The sequence below is a fragment of the Pelodiscus sinensis genome, chromosome 31 (assembly GCF_049634645.1).
Source record: "Pelodiscus sinensis isolate JC-2024 chromosome 31, ASM4963464v1, whole genome shotgun sequence".
NCBI lineage: Eukaryota > Metazoa > Chordata > Testudines > Trionychidae > Pelodiscus > Pelodiscus sinensis.
In genome coordinates, this window is record NC_134741.1 from 2,224,197 (window position 1) to 2,246,461 (window position 22,265).

The following is a 22,265-nucleotide window of genomic DNA, read 5'->3' on the forward strand; positions in this document are numbered from 1 at the left end:
ATAGAGCCCCAGTGGCGTGATGAAAGCCGATTTCAGTCTGGCCTCCTGGTCTAGCGGCACCTGCCAGTAGCCCTTGGTTAGGTCCAGGGTGGTGAGATAGCGAGCTCCCCCCAGCTTGTCCAGGAGCTCGTCGGGCCTTGGCATTGGGTAGGCGTCGGAAACCGTGATGGCGTTGAGCTTCCGGTAGTCCACGCAGAACCAGATCGACCCGTCCTTCTTGGGAACCAGCACCACAAGAGAGGCCCAGGGGCTGGAGGATGGCTGGATCACCCCCAGGGCCAACATGTCCTGGACCTCTCTCTCCAGGTCCTGGGCTGTTTTCCCTGTGACCCTGAATGGGGAGCAGCGCACTGGGGGGTGAGTGCCCGTCTGCACCCAGTGGACAGCCAGGTTGGTGAGACCTGGCTTGTTGGAGAACAGCTGCTGGTGGGAGCGCAGCACCTCCCGGATCTCGGCCTGCTGGGCCGGGGTGAGCTGGTCCGAGAGGGAAATTGACTCCAGCGAAGAGTCCTCTCCGGTCCCAGGGAACAGGCCCACCAGGGGATCCTCCCCCTGCTCCTCCCAGGGCTTACACACGGCCAGCACCAAGTTCTCCCTGTCCCAGTACGGCTTCATCATGTTAACATGATATACCCGCTGGCCGCGCGTCCGGCCCGTCAGCTCCACCACGTAGTTCACCTCGTTCAGCTGCTTAACCACCTTGAAGGGGCCGTCCCAGGCGGCTTGCAGCTTGTTCTTCCGCACGGGGATCAGGACCATCACCTGGTCCCCGGTAGCGTAGGCGCGGGCCCGTGCATTGCAGTCGTACCAGACCTTCTGCTTCCTCTGGGCCCTGCTCAGGTTCTCTCTGGCCAGGCCCATGAGCTCGGCAAGTCTTTCCCGGAATGTCAGGACGTATTCCACGACCGGCTCACCCTCCGGGGAGACCTTCCCCTCCCACTCGTCTTTCAATAGGTCCAGGGGGCCCCTCACTTGCCTCCCATATAACAGCTCGAACGGCGAGAACCCCGTGGACTCCTGGGGCACTTCCCTGTACGCAAACAGCAGGTGGGGTAGGTACTTGTCCCAGTCCTGCGGGTGTTTGTGCATAAAGGTCCGTAGCATCTGCTTCAGAGTCCCATTGAACCTCTCCACCAACCCGTTGGTCTGGGGGTGATACGCCGAGGCCCAGGTGTGTTGCACCCCACTCTTCTCCCACAAGCACCGGAGCAGGGCCGACATGAAGTTGGATCCCTGGTCCGTGAGAACCTCCTGGGAAAACCCCACCCTGCTGAAAATGGTCAGCAGTGCGTCTGCCACCGTGTCTGCCTCGATGGAGGGCAGGGCCACGGCCTCGGGGTAGCGGGTGGCAAAGTCCACCACCACCAGGATGTATTTCTTCCCTGTCCGGGTCGCTCTGTTGAAGGGCCCCACAATATCCATTGCCACCTTCTGGAAAGGCTCCTCTATGATGGGCAGGGGTCTCAATGCAGCTTTCTTCCTGTCTTGGGCCTTCCCCACTCGTTGGCAGGAGTCGCAGGACCGGCAGTACCGCTGGACAGCTGCAAACATCCCCGGCCAATAGAAGTTTTGGAGCAGCCTCAGCCGCGTGCGCCGGATCCCCTGGTGTCCCGAGAACGGGATGTCATGGGCCAGGTGTAGCAGCTTGCGGCGATACCTTTGGGGAACCACCAGCTGCCGCTGGAGCCCCCACTTGCCTACCGTCCTGGGGGAAAGCCATTCCTGGTACAGAAATCCCCTCTCCCACCGGAACTTCTCCTGGCAATCTCCTCCTAGGGGTTGAGCGGCACCCAGGTCAGCCCGGTCCCTCAGGGCCTGCAAGGAGGGATCTGCTCGCACCTCCGCCTGGAATTCAGCGGCTGGGGCTGGGACAGGGCCGTGGTTCCCCCCACTGCCTAGGTCCAACTCTAGGTCTGCTGGGACAGGGCCCTGGGCCCCCTGTTGGGGAACCTCCTCGAGTTCCGGGCCGCAAGCCCCTCGCTTGCTCTGGCTACGGGTGGTGACCAGCGTCCTGTGGGGTCTGTCTGGCCACTCCTCTAGGTCACTCCCCATTAGCACGTCGGTGGGCAAGTGCGGGTGCACCCCCACTTCCTTGGGGCCCTCCTTGGCCTCCCATTTCAGATGCACCCTGGCTACGGGTACCTTAAAGGGGGTGCCGCCTATGCCCCTCAGTGTCAGCTGAGTGTCGGGTAGCATACGGTCTGGGGCCACTATGTCGGGCCGGGCCAGCGTCACCTCTGCCCCCATGTCCCAGAAACCCGTCACCTTCCTACCATCCACCTCCAGGGGTATGAGGCAGTCCCTCCGTAGGGGTCGCCCCGCCCCCACCCGGTGCACGGATAAATCTGTCTCCCGAGGGTCAGACCTCCCAGGGGAGGTGCACTGAGCATCCTTCCTCCCTCCCCGAGCGGAGGTTTGCCGGCCAGCCCCTGCCACTGGGGCAGCCGGCCCTTCCTCCCGTCCCAGCCAGTTAACCCTGGAACATCCCAGGACATGGGACCTGTTCTTGCGCCTGGTGCATTGAGCCCTCTTGTGGCCTCGTTGCCCACAGTGATGGCAAGTTAGGTTCTGTGGGCCCATTCGGGTCGGCTCTGCCCGGGCCCTGGCTGGTTTTCTGGGGTATCGATGACTGGTCCTGGTCCCTGGGGCTCGCCTCGGAGGTGTCTCTCTCCGTTGCTCAGCCAAGATCCGGTCTCTACGCGGTTCCCTCTCTCTCCGGGACTCCCGTTCACACCCAGACCGGCTCTCCATGAACTCATCCGCCAGTCTCCCGGCCTCCTGGGGGTTCTCTGGTCTCCGGTCCTTGAGCCACAGCCTCAGTTTGGGTGGGCACGCTTCATAGAACTGCTCCATCATGACCAGCTTGAGCAGCTCCTCTGCAGTCTGGGCTCCGACTCCAGACACCCACTTGCGGCAGTATTGCGCCAGGCGGGAGGCCAGGTCCACATAGGTCTCCCGTGGCCCTTTCTGTACCCCCCGGAACTTCTTCCTGTACATCTCGGGGGTCAGCCCGAACTTGTGCAGCAGGGCCTCCTTGACTCTGTTGTAATCCCCTGGCTGTAGGTCCTCCAGCTGACTGAGCACTCCGGCCGCCTCCTGGTTCAGTGCGGGGACGAGCTCCTGTAGCCAGTCAGCTGGGGGGACCTGTTGCAGCCCACAGGCCCTCTCAAAGGAGCTGAGGAACCCGTCTATGTCGCCCACGTCCTTCAATTGGGCCACCGTGAGCCTCTCCAAGCCCCTGGCAGCCCCGGGACCCTGGGGCCCATCCACTCTTGGCGCAGCCGGGGCCCCGCAGGTTCTCCGCTCTGCCATGGCCAGCTCATGCTGTCGCTGCCTCTCTCGATCTTGGCGTTCCTTCTCTCGGTCCTGTACTTCCAATTCCTTCATCCGCAGCTGGATCTCCAGCCGCCGCAGCTCCGCTGGGCTGGCCCCTGCCCTAGATGGGCTACGGCTTGCAGGCCTCCCGTGAGACGCTGTCTCATCTCTCCGTTGGGTTCCAGCGCTCCTCCCCCTCTCTGAGCCTGACACACTCTCAGGGGGGGGTCTGGCTGCTTCCCCTGGGGACAAGATCCTGGCCCTGTGGCTGGTCATTATCTTCCAGCTGGGTAATCAGCTGGGCCTTGGTTGCTTTCCGCACAGGCAAGCCCCTCTCTCTCCACAGCCCTACCAGCTCTGCCTTCAAGAGTCGGGCGTAGGCCATCTGCCCGCTGGTCCCCTTAGTGCAGACTCACCAGTCTAGTGCTGCAGCGCCCCACGATTCCAGGGAACCGCTTCGCTCTGCCTCAAGCATGCCTGGCTCCAGGGCTCTTGCTTCTACAGCGCCTTGTCGCTTGCCGCTGGGAGCTTCATCCACGGGGTGCAGTGGATCCCACCCCTGACACCAGTGTGATGGCGCGTTGGGGGTTCCCCGTCTCCTGCACCCCGAAATGGCACAAACAGACTGCACCAGCCAGTGGAATTGAGGGTGGTTTATTGCTCCTCCAGCACAGCGCAGCACAGATGTAATCTGGTTACAGGAACTGGGGCTAAGAGGCCTCAGTGCCCCCCCTTGTGATAGGGGAGTCCCAGCCCCCTCCCCAGCTCCTTATTCCCTGCCTTCCAGATAGGAACTAACTAACCCTCTCCAAGCCCTGCCCCCCAGCCAGGGCTGCATCCACCTTCCTTTGTTCCTCTCCATGGGGGGTGTCTGGCCACTGGTTCAACAAGTTTGGCATTACCTCTGCCTAGTGAGGCTTTCCCTGCTGGGTCTTGCTCCAGACAGCAGGGGTCACCACAGCCCAGCAAGTACCCCCACTACGTCACACAGGGTCAGGCAGTGTGAGGGCTCTTTGGAGGCAGGCTCTTGTGTGGCCTTGGGAAAGTGGGATAGCAAGTTGCTCCATGACCATGGATTGCTGGGTTAGACCCATGTGCAAACAGGCCCTGAGCTTCCATGGCAGGGGATGCGTTAATGTCCAGCTCTTGTGGCTTTCCCAGAAATCCTCCCGCAGTGACCTGAATGTCCCTGGGAAGGGCTGTCTGCTGTGTCTGCCTATTTAACATCTTTGTTTTTTCTCCCCTGGCGTCTGTGTCTGGGTGGTGCTGAGTCCTGCCTCCTGCTGCTCTGGGTGAGAATTCCCAGCACCCAGGAATAACAGAACATGCTGCGCAGGGCAGACATAGAAACAGGACTTTCAGGGGTAACAGGGTGGAGTCAAATGTCAGTAATCTGAGAGTTTTCTGAGAAGTTCTTCCTGCTGTGCACTCAGCTCCCCATGAAAGGGCCCCGGGCTCCATCCGTGCCCTGACCAGCACTTTCCCTGTTTTCATACAGAAACAGACACAAGCCGAGAGGCAGAAGATTGTGGCTACGTTTCAGCAGCTGCAGCAGTTCCTGGAGGAACAAGAGCGACTCCTGCTGGCCCAGCTGGAGAAGCTGGATGAGGAGATTGGGAGGCTCCAGACTGACACTGTCAGGAAACTCTCCGCGCAGATTTCCCGTCTCAGTGAGCTGATCAGTGAGCTGGAGGGGAAGTGTCAGAAGCCAGCGAGTAAATTCCTGCAGGTGAGATTGAGGGAGAAACATCCCAGGTCCCCACACAGGGAAGGGAGGCTACTGAACCACTGGTACTGGGGTCCAGCCGTCAGATCTGCGTGTAACTTGGCAGGTGCATTGCTGCCATGTGAGTGACTGTTGTGCTTTGCAGACACAGCTATTAGAGATGGCAAAGCCCCATTTGCTCAAGGGATCCATGGCCCTGAGGCCAGAGTAGGGCCACTTGTTGCCATGTTTGTAAAAGCCCTTCCCTGGAGTCTCCTGTGCGTGTCCAGTGGGGCTGAGATTATTTTCTGTCTCTCTTTTCTCTAGGATATCAGAAGCACCTTGAGCAGGTACGTGGCTCTCACTCCCCTCACACTGCACAACACTGGAGAGGAGCTTGGCGCTGATTTCGCACCACATCTCTGCAGGACTCTGGATCAGGGGTCTCCAACCTTTTTAAGCACAAGATCACTTTTTGCATTTAAGTGCAATGCACAATCTACCTCAAACCCAAATACCCTTGCCTTGCCTCGCCTCCCCCATACCCCTTCTCCGAGGCCCTGCCCCTGCTCACTTTGTCCTCCCCCCTTCCCTTCCTTTCACCAGGCAGGGGCAGCGGGTTGGGGTGCAGGCTTTGGTCTTGGGCTAAGGAATTTGGAGTGTGGGAGGGGCTCTGAGCTGAATCTGGGGCAGGTAGTTGGGGTGCAGGAGAGGGTTCAGGGTACAGGCTCTGTAAGGGAGTTTAGGTCTAGGGGGCTTGGGGTGCAGGAGGGGGTTCATGACAGGGTTTTGGAGCTGGCTCCAACTGGACACTGCTTACCTAGGGTGGCTCTTGGGTGGTGGTGCAGCTGGCTAAGGCAGGTTCACCCCTGTCCTGGCCCTGTACTTCTCTCAAATCTCCCTCCATCCCAAGCCCTGTTGTGCCCTTTTATTCTGTGGAGATAGAACACAGTGTGGGAGAGGGCACCCTGACCACAACCCCTTCCCTGTACCACAAGCAGGAGGCTCCTGGGGAGGGGATGCTCCAAGGCAAAGGGCAGGAAATGAGCAGCAGTGGTGGGAGGGGCAGTTGAAGTGCCAGCACTTGGTAGCCACTTGGCCAAACCCGTCAGGATCACCTGTCAGAGGCTCCAGAATCTACCAGCAGATCCCGATAGACTGGTTGGTGACCACTGCTCTAGAGTAAAGTGTGTGGGGAAGGTCACATGTCGGGTACAAATGTCTCTGACTCACTTAATTCTGAGGGTCTCACCCTTGCACAGCAGGCTCTGGAATTCTCCATTCAGGGCACAGTTTGACCTCAAATGTTTCCTGGAGCTGTCACCTCCCTGGGGACTGGCTGCCTCAGGGCTGTGGGGTGGGACATGGGTCTGTCACTGCTGGGCACTGGGCATATTCAGCCCAGGGTAGCAAGGACCAAAAGTCTGTCCCACCCGAGGGCTGTTTGGAGACCTGTATGGAAGGAGCTGGGGAGGGGGGAGCTGGTATCTCAGTCTAGTCCCTAGTGGTTAGATTTCGACAGCGCTTCACCTGCGAACCTCCTGTCCCTCAGTTTCTGGAGGCCAAGGAGTGAATTGGCCATGGAGACTCAGTTCCCCTTTTGTCCCCCAGCTGGTCTCCCCAGGCCAGAGCTGCAGACTATTCATGGGACCTTTGAAGGGATGTTGCAGGACCAAGGGCTGTGCTGCCCCTGCTCTCGGGCTGGGAGAACTGGAGGATTCGAACTCCAGGCCCAGCAGATCAGCGACTCACTGGCCAGAGCTGGAGAACTGCGTCACTCAGTGCAGAGTCACCATGTGAGGTTGTCTCTCTCCAGGTGTGAGACGGGGCCGTTCCAGCCACCAGAGGAGATTTCCCCTGAACTGGACGAGCGAGTCAGGGGTTTCTCCCAGCAAACGATTGCGCTGTCGGAGACTCTGAGGGAGTTCACAGGTACCTAGAAGAGATCAAGGAGGGAAAAGTGACAGTTCTCAGAGGGACTGAACCCCTTGCCTCCTTCTGTTGATAAACAAGCCTCCTGATCCAAAGGCGGAGCTGGAAGTAGCCCAAACTCTCTTACAATTCAGAGCTGCCTCTGGAGATTTTGGGTTTTAAGCAGATCTCAAGCATGAATCATAGAACCATAGAGCTGGAAGAGACCTCAGAAGGCCATCAAGTCCAGCCCTCTGCTCTGGGCAGGACCAATCCCAACTAAATCAATCCGGCCAGCGCTTTGTCAAGGCGAGACTTAAACACCTTCAGGTTTAAGACTCTACTACTTCCCTAGGTAACCCATTCCAGTGCTTCACTACCCACCTAGTGAAATAGTTTTTCCTAATATCCAACCCGGATCTGTCCCACCACAACTTGAGACCATTGTTCCATGTTCTGCTATCTGTCACTACTGAGAACAGCCTTTCCCGAGCCTCTTTGGAACCTCCCTTCAGGAAGTTGAAGGCTGCTATCAAATCCCCCCTCACTCTTTGCTTCTGCAGACTAAATAGACCCAACTCCCTCAGCCTCTCCTCGTAGGTCATATGCTCAAGCCCCCTAATCATTTTGTTTGCCATCCGCTGGACCTTCTCCAATGCATCCACATACTTCCTGTAATTAGGGGCCCAGAAATGGACACAGTACTCCAGATTTGGCATCACCAGAGCCAAGTAAAGAGAAATAATCAGCTCTTTGGATCAACTGTCAGTGTTCCTCTTAATACAACCTAATATGCGATTAGCCTTCTTGGCTACAAGGGCACACTGTTAACTCATGTCCAGCTTCTCATCCACTGTAATCCCCAAGTCCTTTTCTACAGAACTGCTACTTAGCCAGTTGGTCCCCAGCCTGTAACAATGCTTGGGATTCTTCTGTCCCAAGTGCAGGACTCTACACTTGTCCTTCTTAAACCTCATCAGATTTCTTGTCACCCAATCCTCCAATTTGTCTAAGTTACTCTGGACTCTATTTCTGCCCTCCAGCGTATCTACATCTCCCCCCAGCTTAGTGTCATCCGCAAACTTGCTGAGGGTGCAATCCACTGAACCTTGGGGCAACGTGCTAGAAACCAACTGCCATCCTGACATTAAGGAAATTAGTTAGAGAAGTTGATTGGACCAAAGAAATTATGGACCTTAAACTGGAGGAGGCCTGGAATTATTTTAAGTTAAAGTTGCAGAAGCTGTCAGAAGCCTGTATCCCTAGAAAAGGGAAAAAATTTATAGGCAGGTGTGTTAGACCAAGCTGGATGAGCAAGCATCTCAGAGAGGTGATTAAGAAAAAGCAGAAAGCATATAAGGAGTGGAAAATGGGAGGGATCAGTAAAGAAAGCTACCTTATTGAGGTTAGAGCATGTAGGGACAAAGTGAGAGAGGCTAAAAGTCAGGTAGAGGTGCACCTTGCAAAGGGAATTAAAACCAATAGAAAAAGGTTTTATAGCCATATAAATAGGAAAAACAAAAAAGAAGAAGTAGGACCGCTAATTACTAAGGATGGAGTGGAGGTTAAGGATAATCTAGGAATGGCCCGATATTTGAACAAATATTTTGCTTCAGTCTTTAATGAAGAGCTTAGGGATAATGGTAACTTAACAAATGGGACTAAAGATATGGAGGTAGATATTACCATATCCGAGGTAAAAGCCAAACTTGAACAGCTTAATGGGAGTAAATCGGGTGGCCCAGATAATCTTCATCCAAGAATATTAAAGGAACTGGCACATGACCTTGCAAGTCCATTAGCACAAATTTTTAATAAATCTCTAAACTCAGGGGTTGTACCATTTGACTGGAGAATTGCTAATATAGTTCCTATTTTTAAGAAAGGGAAAAAAAACGCCCCGGGTAACTATAGGCCTGTTAGTTTGACATCTGTAGTATGTAAGATCCTGGAAAAAATTTTGAAGGAGAAAGTAATTAGAGAAATTGAGGCTAATGGCAATTCGGACAAATTACAACATGGTTTTACAAAAGGTAGATCGTGCCAAACCAACCTGATCTCCTTTTTTTGAGAAAGTAACAGATTTTTTAGATAAAGGAAATGCAGTGGATCTAATCTACCTCGACTTTAGTAAGGGTATGTCTACACTACAAAGTTAGTTCGAACTAACAGACGTTAGTTGGAACTAACTTTCATAGGCGCTACACTAGCGCTCCGTTAGTTCGAATTTAATTCGAACTAACGGAGCGCTTAGTTCAAACTAGGTAATCCTCATTCCACGAGGATTAAGCCTAGTTCGACCTAGCTAGTTCGAATTAAGGGCTGTGTAGCCCCTTAATTCGAACTAGTGGGAGGCTAGCCCTCCCCAGGTTTCCCTGGTGGTCACTCTGGCCAACACCAGGGAAACCCGTCTGCCCCCCTCCTGGCCCCGGACCCCTTAAAGGGGCACGGGCTGGCTACGGTGCCCGTACCAGGTGCAAGCCTGTCAGCACCCAGCCAGCAGACCCTGCACCTGGCACGGCTCGAGCCACCCACCCGATGCCTCCCAGCCCTCCCCCTCTTCCTGGGACCAGGCTGGCAGCTCCCGGGAGCTTGCCTGGGACCGCAAGAGGCGGGCACCCGCCTGGGCTAGTGCAGACATCGTGGACTTTGTCCACGATCTCCGCACTAGGCACAGGAAAGTGGCCGGCTTGGGCAGGAGAGCTGCCAGCCTGGCCACCAAGGAGCAGGTGTGCAAGAGAATCAAGGGGGTCCACTGAGACCCCTGACCCTGAGCCCTGAGCTTACAATGGCCGTCCTGGGTCAGACCAAAAGTCCATCTAGCCCAGTAGCCTGTCTGCCGACAGCAGCCAACCCTAGGGACCCTGGAGGGGATGGGCCGAAGACAGTGACCAAGCCATTTGTTTCGTGCCATCCCTCTCCAGCCTTCCACAAACCTTGGGCAGGGACACCATTCCTACCCCCTGGCTAATACCACTCCATGGACCCAACCTCCATGACTTGATCTCACTTCCCTTTAAACTCTGTTCCAGTTCTAGCCTTCACAGCCTCCTGCAGCAAGGAGTTCCACAGGTTGACTCTTTGCTTTGTGAAGAACAACTTTCTGTTACTAGTTTGAAGCCTGCTACCCATTCCTTTCCTTTGGTGTCCTCTAGTCCTTCTTTATGGGAACTAATGAAGAACTTTTCTGTAGGCACCCTCTCCACCCCACTCATGCTTTTAGAGACCTCTATCCTGTCCCCCCTCCATCTCCTCTTTTCTAAGCTGAAAAGTCCCAGTCTCTTTAGCCTCTCTTCATATGGGACCTGTTCCAAACCCCTGATCATTGTAGTTGCCCTCCCCTCTCCCAGCCTCTCTCTTCCCCTCTCCCACCTCCTTTTCCCAGTCTCCCCCAGTTTTGTTCAATAAAGACAGAGTCAATGTTGGAAGACACGTTATCTTTATTTTGTACATCAGGAAGGGGGGCTAGGGAAGGGTAAGTGGAAGGAGGTGAGGGAGGAATGGGGTAAGAGCCCCCGATGGGGAGGTCTGGGCTGGCTCTGCGGGCTTCTGGGGGTGGAAGCTCTCCTGCAGCCCCCCGATTGCCCCCTCTTCCCAGATGGCAGCCTGCAGCAAGTGCAGCCGGTCTGATGGCCGAGTGCTGTGATGTGCCCAGTGTGGGTAGTCCGGGCACTCCAAGCCAGGACTGCTTTGCAAGCGGGGCACCCCTGAGAACTGTCTGTCCGGGGTGGGGGTTGGGACCCTTTAAGCACAGCCCTCGGCTAGCCTGAGGCAGCAGCTCCACACTCTAAGTCCTCCTCTGCTGCCCTGCTGGCACTGCTTCTAGCCATCCTTAAGCCCGGTTCAGGGTCCACTTAATGTGGACGCGCTAGTTCGAATTAGCAAAACGCTAATTCGAACTAGTTTTTAGTTCTAGATGCGTTAGTTCGAATTAGCTTCATTCAAATTAAGTAATTCGAACTAAGTTAGTTTGAATTAGCGCTGTAGTGTAGACATACCCTCACTTCCAGCCCTGCCCCCAGCCAGGGCTCCACTCCCCTTCTTCCCATTGTTCCACTCCCTGGGAGATAACTGGTCAGACACATTCGAAGTCCCCTTGCATAATGACTCATCCCCTGCCCTGCTGGGCAGTGCTGCAGACAGCAGCCAGTGGAGGTTACTCACAACCCACTGCCCAGCATAGCAACCAGCAAAGTACCCCCCACTACGTCACAGCATTGCTGGCAGTTCCCCCTCGTCAGGGAGTGAGGTGAAAGTGCACAGTTTGCTGCATTCCTCACTCCAGCTGGACCTGCCCTAGCCAGGGGACATGCACCGGGGCTGCAGTTGCCATGGAGAGGGGCTTCTCACTTGGCCCAAAGCTGTTGCAGAGAGAGAGAGGGCTGAGATTGTCCTCTCCAGGGCAGTCTCCATGAAGAACCCCTTGTCCACAGCGCCACCCCAGGGCAATGATTTAAAATGAACCATGGACGTTTTCATTTTATTTAAAAACCCAGAAAAATAAATTGAGTTAAGGAGTCAAGTAACACCAGTTATATCTTCTAGTAAAGAATATGGCACAAACCCAGAAATCTTCTGTTATTAATCACTTCTGTGTGTCTTGGTCTGTTCCTCTGTCATAATTGAAATGCAGTTCTAGCAGTGTGGAGTGGAGGTGCTGTTATGAAAGCCTGACTTCTCTGATCATTTCCCCCACCAGATACTCTACCCTCCGCACTGGAGAGAGCCAGAGGAAAATCCATGGGAGCTTTCAGACAGGGTGAGTTTGCAGGTGGAGATTCTTTAAATCCGTGGTCCCCAACACGGTGCCCGCGGGCGCCATGGCACCCGCGGGGGCATTTCTATGCGCCCGCCAAGTGCTCAGGGCTGGCCTGGCCCTGGGCACGTGGCGCATGCGCGGTGCCAGAGCCGGCCCCGGGCGCGTGGCGCACGGTGAGCGCTGGCCCCGGGGGCGCCGTGGATTCACCCCCCGCGGCGCATGGGGGGGGAGAAAGCGCGCGGCGCTTGGGGGACGGGGGGGAGAGAGCACCGGCCCTGGGCGCGCGGCGCTTGGGGGAGGGGGGGGAGAGAGCGCCGGCCCGGGGCGCGCGGCGCTTGAGGGGAGAGCGCCGGCCCCGGAATGCGGCTATGGGGGGGCCCCACCCCCCGGGCGCCCGGTGGGCGAACGGCCATGCCCCCTTGCGCCCAGCAACCCCAAATGGTTGGGGACCACTGGTTTAAATGATGAGAAAATTCCAGTGAAAACATCTTCATGGGATTGAAGCTAAAGTTACCAACCAAACCCACAGTGACCACGACACGCAGAGCCCTAAAACTCGTTTATCGATGAGGAGACCCAAGAGCACGGGCTCCGATGTGACCGGGGGGGCTGTAGGTTTCCCACTTGAAGAAGTGAGATGACCAGGCCACTCTATTTCCTAATATGGGGATAGTTTTGGGGCCACAAACTACAACCCTTGGGCAGGCCTGGAGCTTTGCAGGCTGTGGCTGCACTTTGTGGTGGGGCCCTTGATCAGCTTCCCACCACAAAGGCAGCCCTGCCTAAGGCAGCACCTTCTTCCCTGTGCTGGCCCATCCCAGTGGCTGCACCCCAGCTCCTCTTTCCTTAAGGCCCTGCCCCCCCATATTGGGCCCGGTTACCCTTTGAGCCATGGACCCTGCGTTGGGTGGTGTACTCCAAGGAGCGGGGACATGGCCTTGTCCCAGGCCAGGTGGAGGGTCAGGGGGACCCCTTGGCACCCAAGGCTCCCAGCCAGAGCAGAAGGCAGGACCTCACTCACAAGAGGAAGAGGAGGCAGGGCCGTGGAGGGGTATGGTCACATGCTGTGGGACCTCGTGCTTCCCTCTCTCCCCCCCTCCCCTCCCAGTTCCACCAGGGTTCCGGAACTCAGGGGGAATCCCCAGCTGCCGTCACACAGACACACCTGACACCAGCTGTGGCGCTGAGATCCTGCCCAGGCTGCTGCACAGAAACCCTCCCTGAGCAGCACCCACACGGAGCTCTCTGCCCTGAGCTGCCCCCTCCCTCTGCTGTACCCTGGTGCAGGGGATGCCCTGTCGCTCTTCTCCCCCTTCCAGCCTTTCCTCTAGACAGGGCTGGGCTTTCCCATTGGAGCTGCTCCCTGCTTGGGGTGATGCTCTGCCTGTGATACTGTCCGCTCCTCCCTTCTCTTGGGGCTTCCCCACCCAAATCCAGCCCCTGCTGTCTGGGGTGAGGCAGCTCTTCCCCAGCCTGGGAGTGGAGGCTGCAGTATCATTGAATCAAAGACCTGGAAGAGACCTCAGAAGTTCATCAAGTCCAGCCTCCTGCCCTAGGCAGGACCAATCCCAACTAAGGATTGCACCAGTAGGGGCAGGTCTCAGCTCCCTGGGGCCCAGGCCTGTGTCAGGCGGAACAGGGCAGCTGGGGAGGGTGAGAAATGGTCCCAGCTGCCCCCTGGGCTGAGCTCAGCCCCTCACGCTCTGATTCTCTCTCCTCAGTGACTGTGACTCTGGATCCAGACACAGCCCATCCCCTGCTTGTCCTGTCTGAGGATCAGAAACGTGTGAGATGGACAAATACTCCACAGGGAGTGCCTGATTCCTCACAGAGATTTGACTCTGTGCCCTGTGTGCTGGGCTGTGAGGGCTTCACCTCGGGGAGACATTGCTGGGAGGTGGAGGTGGGGTACAGGGAGCACTGGGCCGTGGGGGTGGCCAAAGAGTCTGTGAGGAGGAAAGGACGGATCAGTGTTAGGCCTGAGGGGGGGATCTGGGCTGTGGAGCATTCGTCAGGTCATCTTTGGGCTCTCACCATTCCGAATACCCGCCTGCCGCTGTACCTACGCACCAGCAGGATCCGGGTTTGTCTGGACTGTGACCGGGGGCAGGTGACATTTATCGATGCTGTTCATGAGGCCCCAATCTTCACTTTCCCGCCGGGCTCCCTCCCTGGGGAGAGAATCCGACCCTGGTTCCAGCTCTGGAATACAGACGCCTGCCTCAGACTGTGCCCCTGAAATGGGGAGAAGGGCAAAAGAGAAAGAAGATCCCACTAACCGCCCCAAAAGCAGCCTCTCTGGGCCCATGCAGTCTCCATGGCAATTTTCCCTGGACTTTCTGCCCTGGAGTTGGGGTGACTGGAGGCTGCGTGGGGTCTCTGCCTGGGAGTATTAGTGGGGGGGCCAGGTGGCAGGAGTTGGACTCCCCTGCACTCACAACCCAGAAACCTGCTCCGCAATGCTGCTATCTCCCGTCCTGTTATGCTCTGCTTCGCTGCAGCCAGCTGCTGGGTCACTCCAGCTCCCACCACCATGGTGAGTGTGGCGGGTGGACACCTGCTGCCCTGCACCAGGCCCCAGGTAATCCCCTGGTTCACGTTGCACAGAGAGAGCATTTGGGAAGAGGGTATGGGGGGCAGGAAGGGGTGGAGCTGTGATGGGGCAGAGCTTGGGGTAGGGGTGGAGTGGGGGAGGGAGGCCTGGGCCCCACACCCGACTTGGAATGTCCCTGGATGGATGGATGCAGTCTCTGCCCTGCAAACCACAGAGTGCGCTGCTGGATCCCAGGGCCAGACAGTGTCACTGAGACCAGGGGAGGGGGGAACAACCCCAGGAACGAAGAAATGGGCTTCTCTAGACTCAGCCCTGCCTCTCCTCGATGTCTGGCCCATCTCTGCACTCCAAAGGGCTCCTGTCTCCCCAATTGCTGATCTGTGATTGCCCAGAGGCCCTCCCCTTCTCTGCAGCCCCAGGGATGTGGGGGAAGAACCCTGGGAGGCACAGAGGTGCCCGGAGGGGCAGAGACGGGGCTGCTGGGTTAGAACTGCAGGAGGGGCTGGGGCAGAAGTGATGTGGGTGGGTGGGTGGGGGAAGGGAAGAAGCCCCAGCTGGGCTAGGGCCAGGCAGATGTAGGGGGCAGGGACACAGAACCATTCATTAGGGTTTGGAAAGAAGCTGCTCCACATGTTGCCATTGCCCATCCCAAGGGAGGGAAGAGGAGGGTCACTCTCCATGGCTGCAGAGGTTGCACTATTTTGAAATAGCAGGAGTGTGGACACTCCACTACTGCTATTTCGAAATAATTACTCCCTCAAGTCATTGAAGTAATTAGTGCCCAAAGCTTCTTGGGACTCTAAATTGTGGTTGTGCATCCGCATTAAGGGAGCTGGCCTCCAACTAATTTTCAGGTTTCTCTGTAGTGTGGATGCACTATTCCAAAATAGCTATTTTGCGAGTTGATATTCTGAAAGAACTTTGCAGTGTCGACATACCCTGAGTGAGTGGGACATGGGGAGCAGCTCAAACATGCCAAGGGGCTGGTCAGGGGCAGGACATGAGCCCTGCCAGGCAGCAGTGACATCACAAAGGCCTTTTGCAGCACCTCAGCTCATTGGTTGGGAGGCAGTGACCTCACAGACAGTCCATGTTAACAGCCAGGTGGGACAGGCTGCAGGGGTGGGGCAATCTCAGACACCCCCATGGCCTGGCTGCCTGGAATCTCCTTTGTGAGGTTTCCCCTTGAGGGCAGAAGGGATTGAGGGTCCCATCTGGGAAGGTCTCTGTGGAGATTTTCCCTTTCCCCAGACTGCAGTGGGAGGGGGCAGGGATAGGTAGTGTTACAGGAGGGGCTGGCACTGAACTGAACAGAGTTCTGGGAGAAGCAAGAGAGAGGTTTGCAAACACCCAATGAGGATGGGATTGGAACCCATGTGTGCAGAGCACAATGGATTAGCAGTCCATCGCCGTAACCACTCAGCCCACCTCGTGAGCTGTGGGTGGTTGTTTCAAACTACCCAAAATAAGTGCTGCTGGGAACCTTTGTGCCACTCACTGGCTGGCCAGAGACAGCCAGGGCGGGAGGGTTTTGCCTTTTCACAATGTTCCCTGGGCTATTGTACAAAGCTCAGTGCTGGTAACAAACCCAAACATCCCCTGGGTGCCCAGAGATGGGCTGGCTAGTCACAGCCTGGCTTGGAGCACTCTGCAATGGGGAGATGCCCGTGGAGCAGTCACACAGTGCGGCACACAGTTCTGTTCACTCCACTATGCTGCATGTGATTCCCGCTGTCCTGTGCTGTCCTGTGGAACTGTGTGTGCCTCAGTTTCCATGGGCACTGCACTGCTATCTAGATGGGAATGGGAATTTCGGGCATGACTCCCTGAGGCCCGCTCTACTAGGCCAGTCAGGTCAGCTTAAGGGACACAAAATGCCAACCTGCCAGGTAAGCCAAATCCATCTACACATTGTGGTGTCTGGTCCCTGTGCTAACAAGTCTGCTCTACACTGTCCCCCATGACATAACAAACCTTCTGTTCTACCTGCCAGCTGCGAGTCACGTCTGGATGTGGATGGGGGCACAGGGCCCGGTGACTCCCCGCCCCTCGGTGACACCCAGTGACTTACTTGTGTTTCTCAGTTGCTTCCCAAACCCCTGCTAATAGCACCTCGGCCTGGGAGCATCTGCCCAAGCCTTTGTCTGCTCATCAGCATCGTTCTCCACCCAAGTCTCATGCTGGGGCATGAAGCTTCATCAGCCTCATTTTGCCAGTGGGAGAAGGGAAGCCCATAAGAGGCAGCATGATGTGCCCAGGACTGGCCAGGAGAAGTTCTCTGGTGGGAGAGGTAGAAGGGAGCAGGAGCAGGCTGGTGAGCAGGGCCCGAATTTGGCGAGGGGGTTGGGCTGGAGCATTGGGGCACATCAGGGTGGGTGCAAGCAGGAGGGGCGCAGTGGGGGCATAGTCATGTGGGGTGATACATCCGAGTCCACTATGAGTGGTGCTTGGGGGCAGGCAACGATTGTGCCTGGGAATCTCATACTTACCTAGAAGGGGAAATACCATGATCATGAAGTCAAGTATCAGAGGGGTAGCCGCGTTAGTCTGGCTCTGCACAAGTGACAAGGAGTCCTGTAGCACCTTATAGACTAACAGATGTATTGGAGCATAAGCTTTCATGGGCAAAGACCCACTTGGTCAGATGCTCCAATACATCTGTCTATTAGGTGCTATAGGACTCCTTGTTGCTTTTGCATGATCATGAAGATGATTTTCCCAGGGTGAGGCTCATCATTACACTGTGGCTGTGCTGATGCCTGCAATTTCCCCAAATGGGGAAAACTTGACTGCACAATTTGTGATAGTGCGGGACTATGTTTGTGCTTTCCCCTGGTGCTAATGGTTAAAGAAAGAAACACAGCTGTTCTCTGCCTATGTCCTTCCTATTGTTGTTTCTCAAGATGCTTTGCTGCACTTCCATTTTCTGCCTTTTTTTAATGTCACTGGCTGTGTCTACATTGTAGCTGCTTTTGTGCAAAATCTTGCCACCTGTCTACACTGGCCGCAAGTATTTGCACAAGAACACTGACATTGTAAGGTACAAAATCAGTGCTTCTTCCGCAAATATTCTGACGCTCCCACTCAGGGATAAGCCAGTGTAGACAGCAACATTAATTTCTTGTGCAAGAAAGCCTGATGGCTAAAATGGCCATTGGAGCTTTCTTGTGCAAGAGAGCATCTACACTGGCACGGATGCTTTTGTGCAAAAGCAAATCTTTTGCGCAAAGGCACATACCAGTATAGATGCTCTCTTGAGCAAATACTTTTAACAGAAAAACTTTTCCGTTAATAGTATTTGTGCAAAATCATGCCAGTGTAGACACAGCCACTGTTCCTGTTTGCAACAGTGCTCTGACCCTACTGCCTTTCTCTGTTTTGTTTGGAGACTGCATAGTCTGCTCTCTTGTGCTCCTAGCTGGTCTAGAAGCTTTTTCTCTGAGCAGCTTGTGATGGAGGGAGATTCCAGTACCTTCCTAGGCAGTTGAGTCTGAATCCTGCAACCTGAGCTCAAATCTCAGTGGGACCTGCTGGTGAGATGTTGGTTTGCTGCAAATTCTTGGTAATGCCAGTGTTTTGCTTCCGTGTCCTTAAATGCCCTTTGCCCCCCGATGGGTGACTGACGTCCACTAGAGTTAGGTGTTTGGCCCGGCTGGTTCAGTGGGGTGGCTACTGCATGTTGGGGCCTTAGAACATAATAGCCTGGCTAGAGATTGAGGGGAGCTGAGGTTGTGTCTCATGCTACCTCACCTGATGCCCGCATATTTGGTCCTTGTATTAGCAGCTGCCAGGCTGTTCCTTTTGCCCCCAGGGCACTTCAAGGGAGGAGCAGCAGGGCTCAATAGTCAAGGCAGCCTGGTCCCCAACACACCTGCCCTTCTCTGGGCACATAGAGCAATGGCAGCTGGGACTGGCAGCTGTGTGCCAAGGCCCCAGAGCAACCCAAGGCAGAGCAAGAGGAGGGAAGACCCTGCCTCCATGTGGCCTAAGGACCCCCACACACATCCCAGCCAGTCTGCTCCCTACCCACAAAAGGTCCTCTCAGGCTGCTCCCAGAGCAGCATCACAAGGTGCTGGGCAATCAGGGCTGATCCCTAGTGGGGCCTCTGCCCATTGACACACAAGGGCTCCTGTGGCAGTTGGGTCAGGATCTATTTCCCCAAGAGGCTTTTCCCCACATACTGGGCAGTACAGAAGGACCCAGGGCTGCCCCCATGGGGGAAGAAGGGCCAGCGCTGTCAGGTCCCATGGCTGGCTCCATCAGTAGCACCTTTGGCTGGGAGCCTGTACTCTGAGCTGCCAAGTTCCTGTGGGGGCTGGGATTTTCCCTCCAACAGCACAACACACGCTCTGTTTGCCCCCTGCTTGGCAATTTGGGGCATGAACCCTGCACCAGGGACCTCTGAGAGTGACACTTTCTCCACCCACAAGCCCTGAGTGCAGAAGGGAAAATGCAAGGGAAGAACCTTGTGTTGATGTGGGAAAACAGCCCAACCAGGCTACTTCCCAGAACATCAGGAGCAGGGCTGGACAAAGGCATGGGCGAGCTGGGCAGCTGGCAGGGCGCCAACCGATGGGGGATGCCTGATGGCAGCTGTAAAGGGCACACAGCCTCCCTTACAGCTACCATCAGGCGCCATGCACCTGGCTCCCGTAGCACCCTTCCCCCCATGGCTGTGAGGCCCTGCATGGCCCGGTGCACATGCCAGCAATGCTGGCCAGGCCAGGGTGGGCAGCGCATGCACCATGCGCCCTGGGGGTAGGCCCCAGGCTGCAAGCCAATGGTTGTGGCCAGCCCGTACATGCGCTGTGTGCCCAGGGGCGGCACCGCGTTCCCAGGTCCAGGGCGCCAAAAGGGCTCAGGCCGGCCCTGATCAGGAGACAAATGCCCATCCCAGCTCTTAATGCATTTAAAAGGCAAAGCTGCAGCAGGGTTAGCTTCGGGGGTTGGGAGCTAATCCTGCTGCAGCTCCCTTGCTTATCAACTAGTCCATGGAAATGTCATCAACTAGTCGACTAGTTGACTAAACTAAATTAACATTCCTATTTCTAAGTGGCTTGTGTGGCTTCAGGAAAAGCAGGGGAACCTGCCTGGGGCTCCCAGTTGCTTCTGCGGGCCAGATCTGGTGGCTTAGCAGGTTGGATCAGGCCCAAAGGCTGTATTTTGCCCAGGCCTGGCTTAAAGGCAACTCAGGTTATAGGGCAGGGGTGGGCAATAATTTTGAAAGGGGGGGGGCATTTCAGAAATTTCAGAAGTGGCTGCAGGATGACTCTGAAGGGGCGGGGCCTCACATGGAAGGGGGTGGGATTGAGAACTACCCTGCTGGGTATGGTGACTTTATTTTCTGAACCAGCTGCAGCTAGTAAGAACAGTTTAATTTAAATTATGAAACAGATTAAGTGTTTTACCTCTCTCATGTTAGTTTATCAAACTTCATTTTAAATATAGTAAAATATTATGTCCAACACAAAAGGTATCAATGTTTTCTTTATTTGTGGCAGGGGAGAGGAACCGTTTTTGGGTCAGGGGTGACTGACCCACAAAAAATCAGCTGGAGACCACATAAGTGAGAAGCAAAAAAAAAAATTCCTCCAACCCCTGTCCCCCCCAACACTTACAGATGTAGCCCCAACTGAGACACCTCACTCCTCTGGTGCCTCAGCCTCACGGGGGGAAGAGACGGGAAGGGGGGACTAAGGTTCAGGGCTTCCCATAGACCAGATTTACTTTTCTGGGGTTCTGTAGTGGATTTCATGGACCTCCTTAGGCTCTGGGATAGGACCAAAAATGAGGAGTACAGTGTGTGAGGCAGGGCTGCCAGCAAGTAGGATAGGGATGGGGTGCAGGATCTAGGAGGGAGCTGGGGTGCAGAAGCAGCCTGGGAGTAGGGTGTCTAGCCAGGTGGAGGGAGCAGGAACAAGGGAAGGGGCAGAGAGGATGCTAGAACAAGGCAGGATGTCAGAGCAAGATGGGGATGTTGGGGGGGGGGAAGGAAGAGGGGATTGGGGTGAGGGGGTCTGGGGATAAGGGGGAACATTACCTGGCTTTGTGCCCCCTTGCAGCAACATCTCCAGATACACTGTGCCCTGGAGGGAGGCTCCGCCGCTGCAGTGGCCACACAGTTAGCCCCAGAGGCACCACTGCTGCAGCCACGTAGTTGTGGGTCAGTCCCAGAGTCCAGAGGTGTCGCTGCCATGGCCATGTGCCCCTGGAGGCAGGAGATTCCACTGCCGTGGCCATGAGCCAGGCCCAGAAGTCAGAGGTGCTGTGGCTATGGTGCCTCCAGCCTCCCGGGGCCAGCCCTAGGCCACGTGGCCAAAGCACCTTTGAGGAGCCTCATCCCCAGCGCTGCCTCCTCTCCAGAGGCTGTGTGGGCAGAGGAGAGGTGGGTTGAGCTCTTTTCCCAGCGGCACATTCCTGTTAGGAGGAGGGGCCTGGCACTGCCTCACAGGCCCCATCAAAGCCCTAGGCAGGACAGATTCAGTCCTTTGAGGCTTTTGCCCACCTGTTACAGCAGGGCTTCTCAACTTTGCAAGCCCTGAGGGCCACAATGATATTCACAGCACATGCCAAGGGCTGCAACTTAAATATGGTTGCATATACATGCAAATATACACCAATAGCTTCTTTTACACTGACAGGCATGAAAACAAAGATTAAGGCAAGACTACACAATATCCACACCCCATTTAAGTCAGTTCTGCTGCTATTAATAAAAATCAATATTTACCCGATTTTAACCCATATGACAGCATTTTTAATGGGCAATGACAGTCCAGGAATTTAACTATTAAAACACATCTCAAGAGAAGGCCATTATATTGACTGCTTTTTTGTTTTAGCTCCCACCTGTGGGCCACATGTTGAGCCCCATGTAAACCCAAACTGCACTGTACTCATAGAACCATAGAGCTGGAAGAGACCGCAGAAGGTCATCAAGTCCAGCCCCCTGCTCTAGGCAGGACCAATCCCAACTAAATCAACCCAGCCAGGGCTTTGTCAAGCCAAGACTTAAACACCTCTAGGGATGGAGACTCCACTACTTCCCTAGGTAACCCATTCCAGTGCTTCACCACCCTCCTAATGAAATAGTTTTTCCTAATATCCAACCTGGACCTCTCCCACCACAACTTGAGACCATTGCTCCTTGTTCTGCCATCTGTCACTACTGAGAATAGCCTTTCTCCATCCTCTTTGGAACCTCCCTTCAGGAAGTTGAAGGCTGCTATCAAATCCCCCCTCACTCTTCGCTTCTGCAGACTAAACAGACCCAACTCCCTCAGCCTCTCTTCATAGGTCATATGCTCCAGCCCCCTAATCATTTTGGTTGTCCTCCACTGGACCCTCTCCAATGCGTCATCCTTTTTGTAGTGGGGGGCCCAGAACTGGACACAATACTCCAGATGTGGCCTCACCCAGAGACGAATAAAGGGGAATAATCACAACTCTGGATCTGCTGGCAGTGCTCCTCTTAATGCAACCTAATATGCCATTAGCCTTCTTGGCTACAAGGGCACACTGTTGACTCATATCCAGCTTCTCATCCACTGTAACCCCCAGGTCCTTTTCTGCAGAACTACTACTTAGCTGGTTGGTTGCAAGCCTGTAACAATGCTTAGGATTCTTCTGTCCCAAGTGCAGGACTCTGCACTTGTCCTTGTTGAACCTCATCAGATTTCTTGTGACCCAATCCTCCAATTTGTCTAAGTCACTCTGGACCCTATCTCTGCCCTCCAGTGTATCTACCTCTCCCCCTAGCTTAGTGTCATTTGCAAACTTGCTGAGGGTTGCAAACAAACCGTCTACAGTACAGGCTGCATGTTGAGTAGCCTTGTGTTACAGGGCTTCTTCACTGTGGATTCTCCCATGTCTAACAAGATTTGAGCTCTGACTGACACTTTCACCACAGAGCAAGAGAAAGGTTTCTCCTCTATGCGGGTTCTGTTATGTTGAATAAAGTGTGACCTTTGTTTGAAGCTTTTTCCACAATTGGAGCAGTTATGGGTTCTCTCTCTTGTAT

At 55.3% G+C, this 22,265-nt stretch overlaps 1 protein-coding gene and 1 non-coding gene across 3 annotated transcripts in view; both read left to right on the forward strand.

Moving 5' to 3' along the window:
• LOC142821619 (zinc finger protein RFP-like) overlaps positions 1-14,771 on the forward strand; it is a 20,276-nt gene extending 5,505 nt beyond the window's left edge. For both annotated transcript variants that reach the window (XM_075913163.1, XM_075913162.1), the window contains exons 4-8: positions 4,814-5,044; positions 5,348-5,370; positions 6,837-6,952; positions 11,631-11,690; positions 13,412-14,771. In XM_075913163.1, coding sequence (XP_075769278.1) covers positions 4,814-5,044; positions 5,348-5,370; positions 6,837-6,952; positions 11,631-11,690; positions 13,412-13,929 — 948 coding nt within the window. In that variant the 3' untranslated portion in view covers positions 13,930-14,771. The remainder of the gene's footprint in view (positions 1-4,813; positions 5,045-5,347; positions 5,371-6,836; positions 6,953-11,630; positions 11,691-13,411) is intronic.
• Positions 14,772-16,921: 2,150 nt separating this feature from the next.
• On the forward strand, positions 16,922-17,079 carry LOC112544239 (U1 spliceosomal RNA). Its single transcript, XR_003087564.1, has one exon. It is a non-coding gene; the product is annotated as a U1 spliceosomal RNA (small nuclear RNA).
• Positions 17,080-22,265: the final 5,186 nt, after the last annotated feature.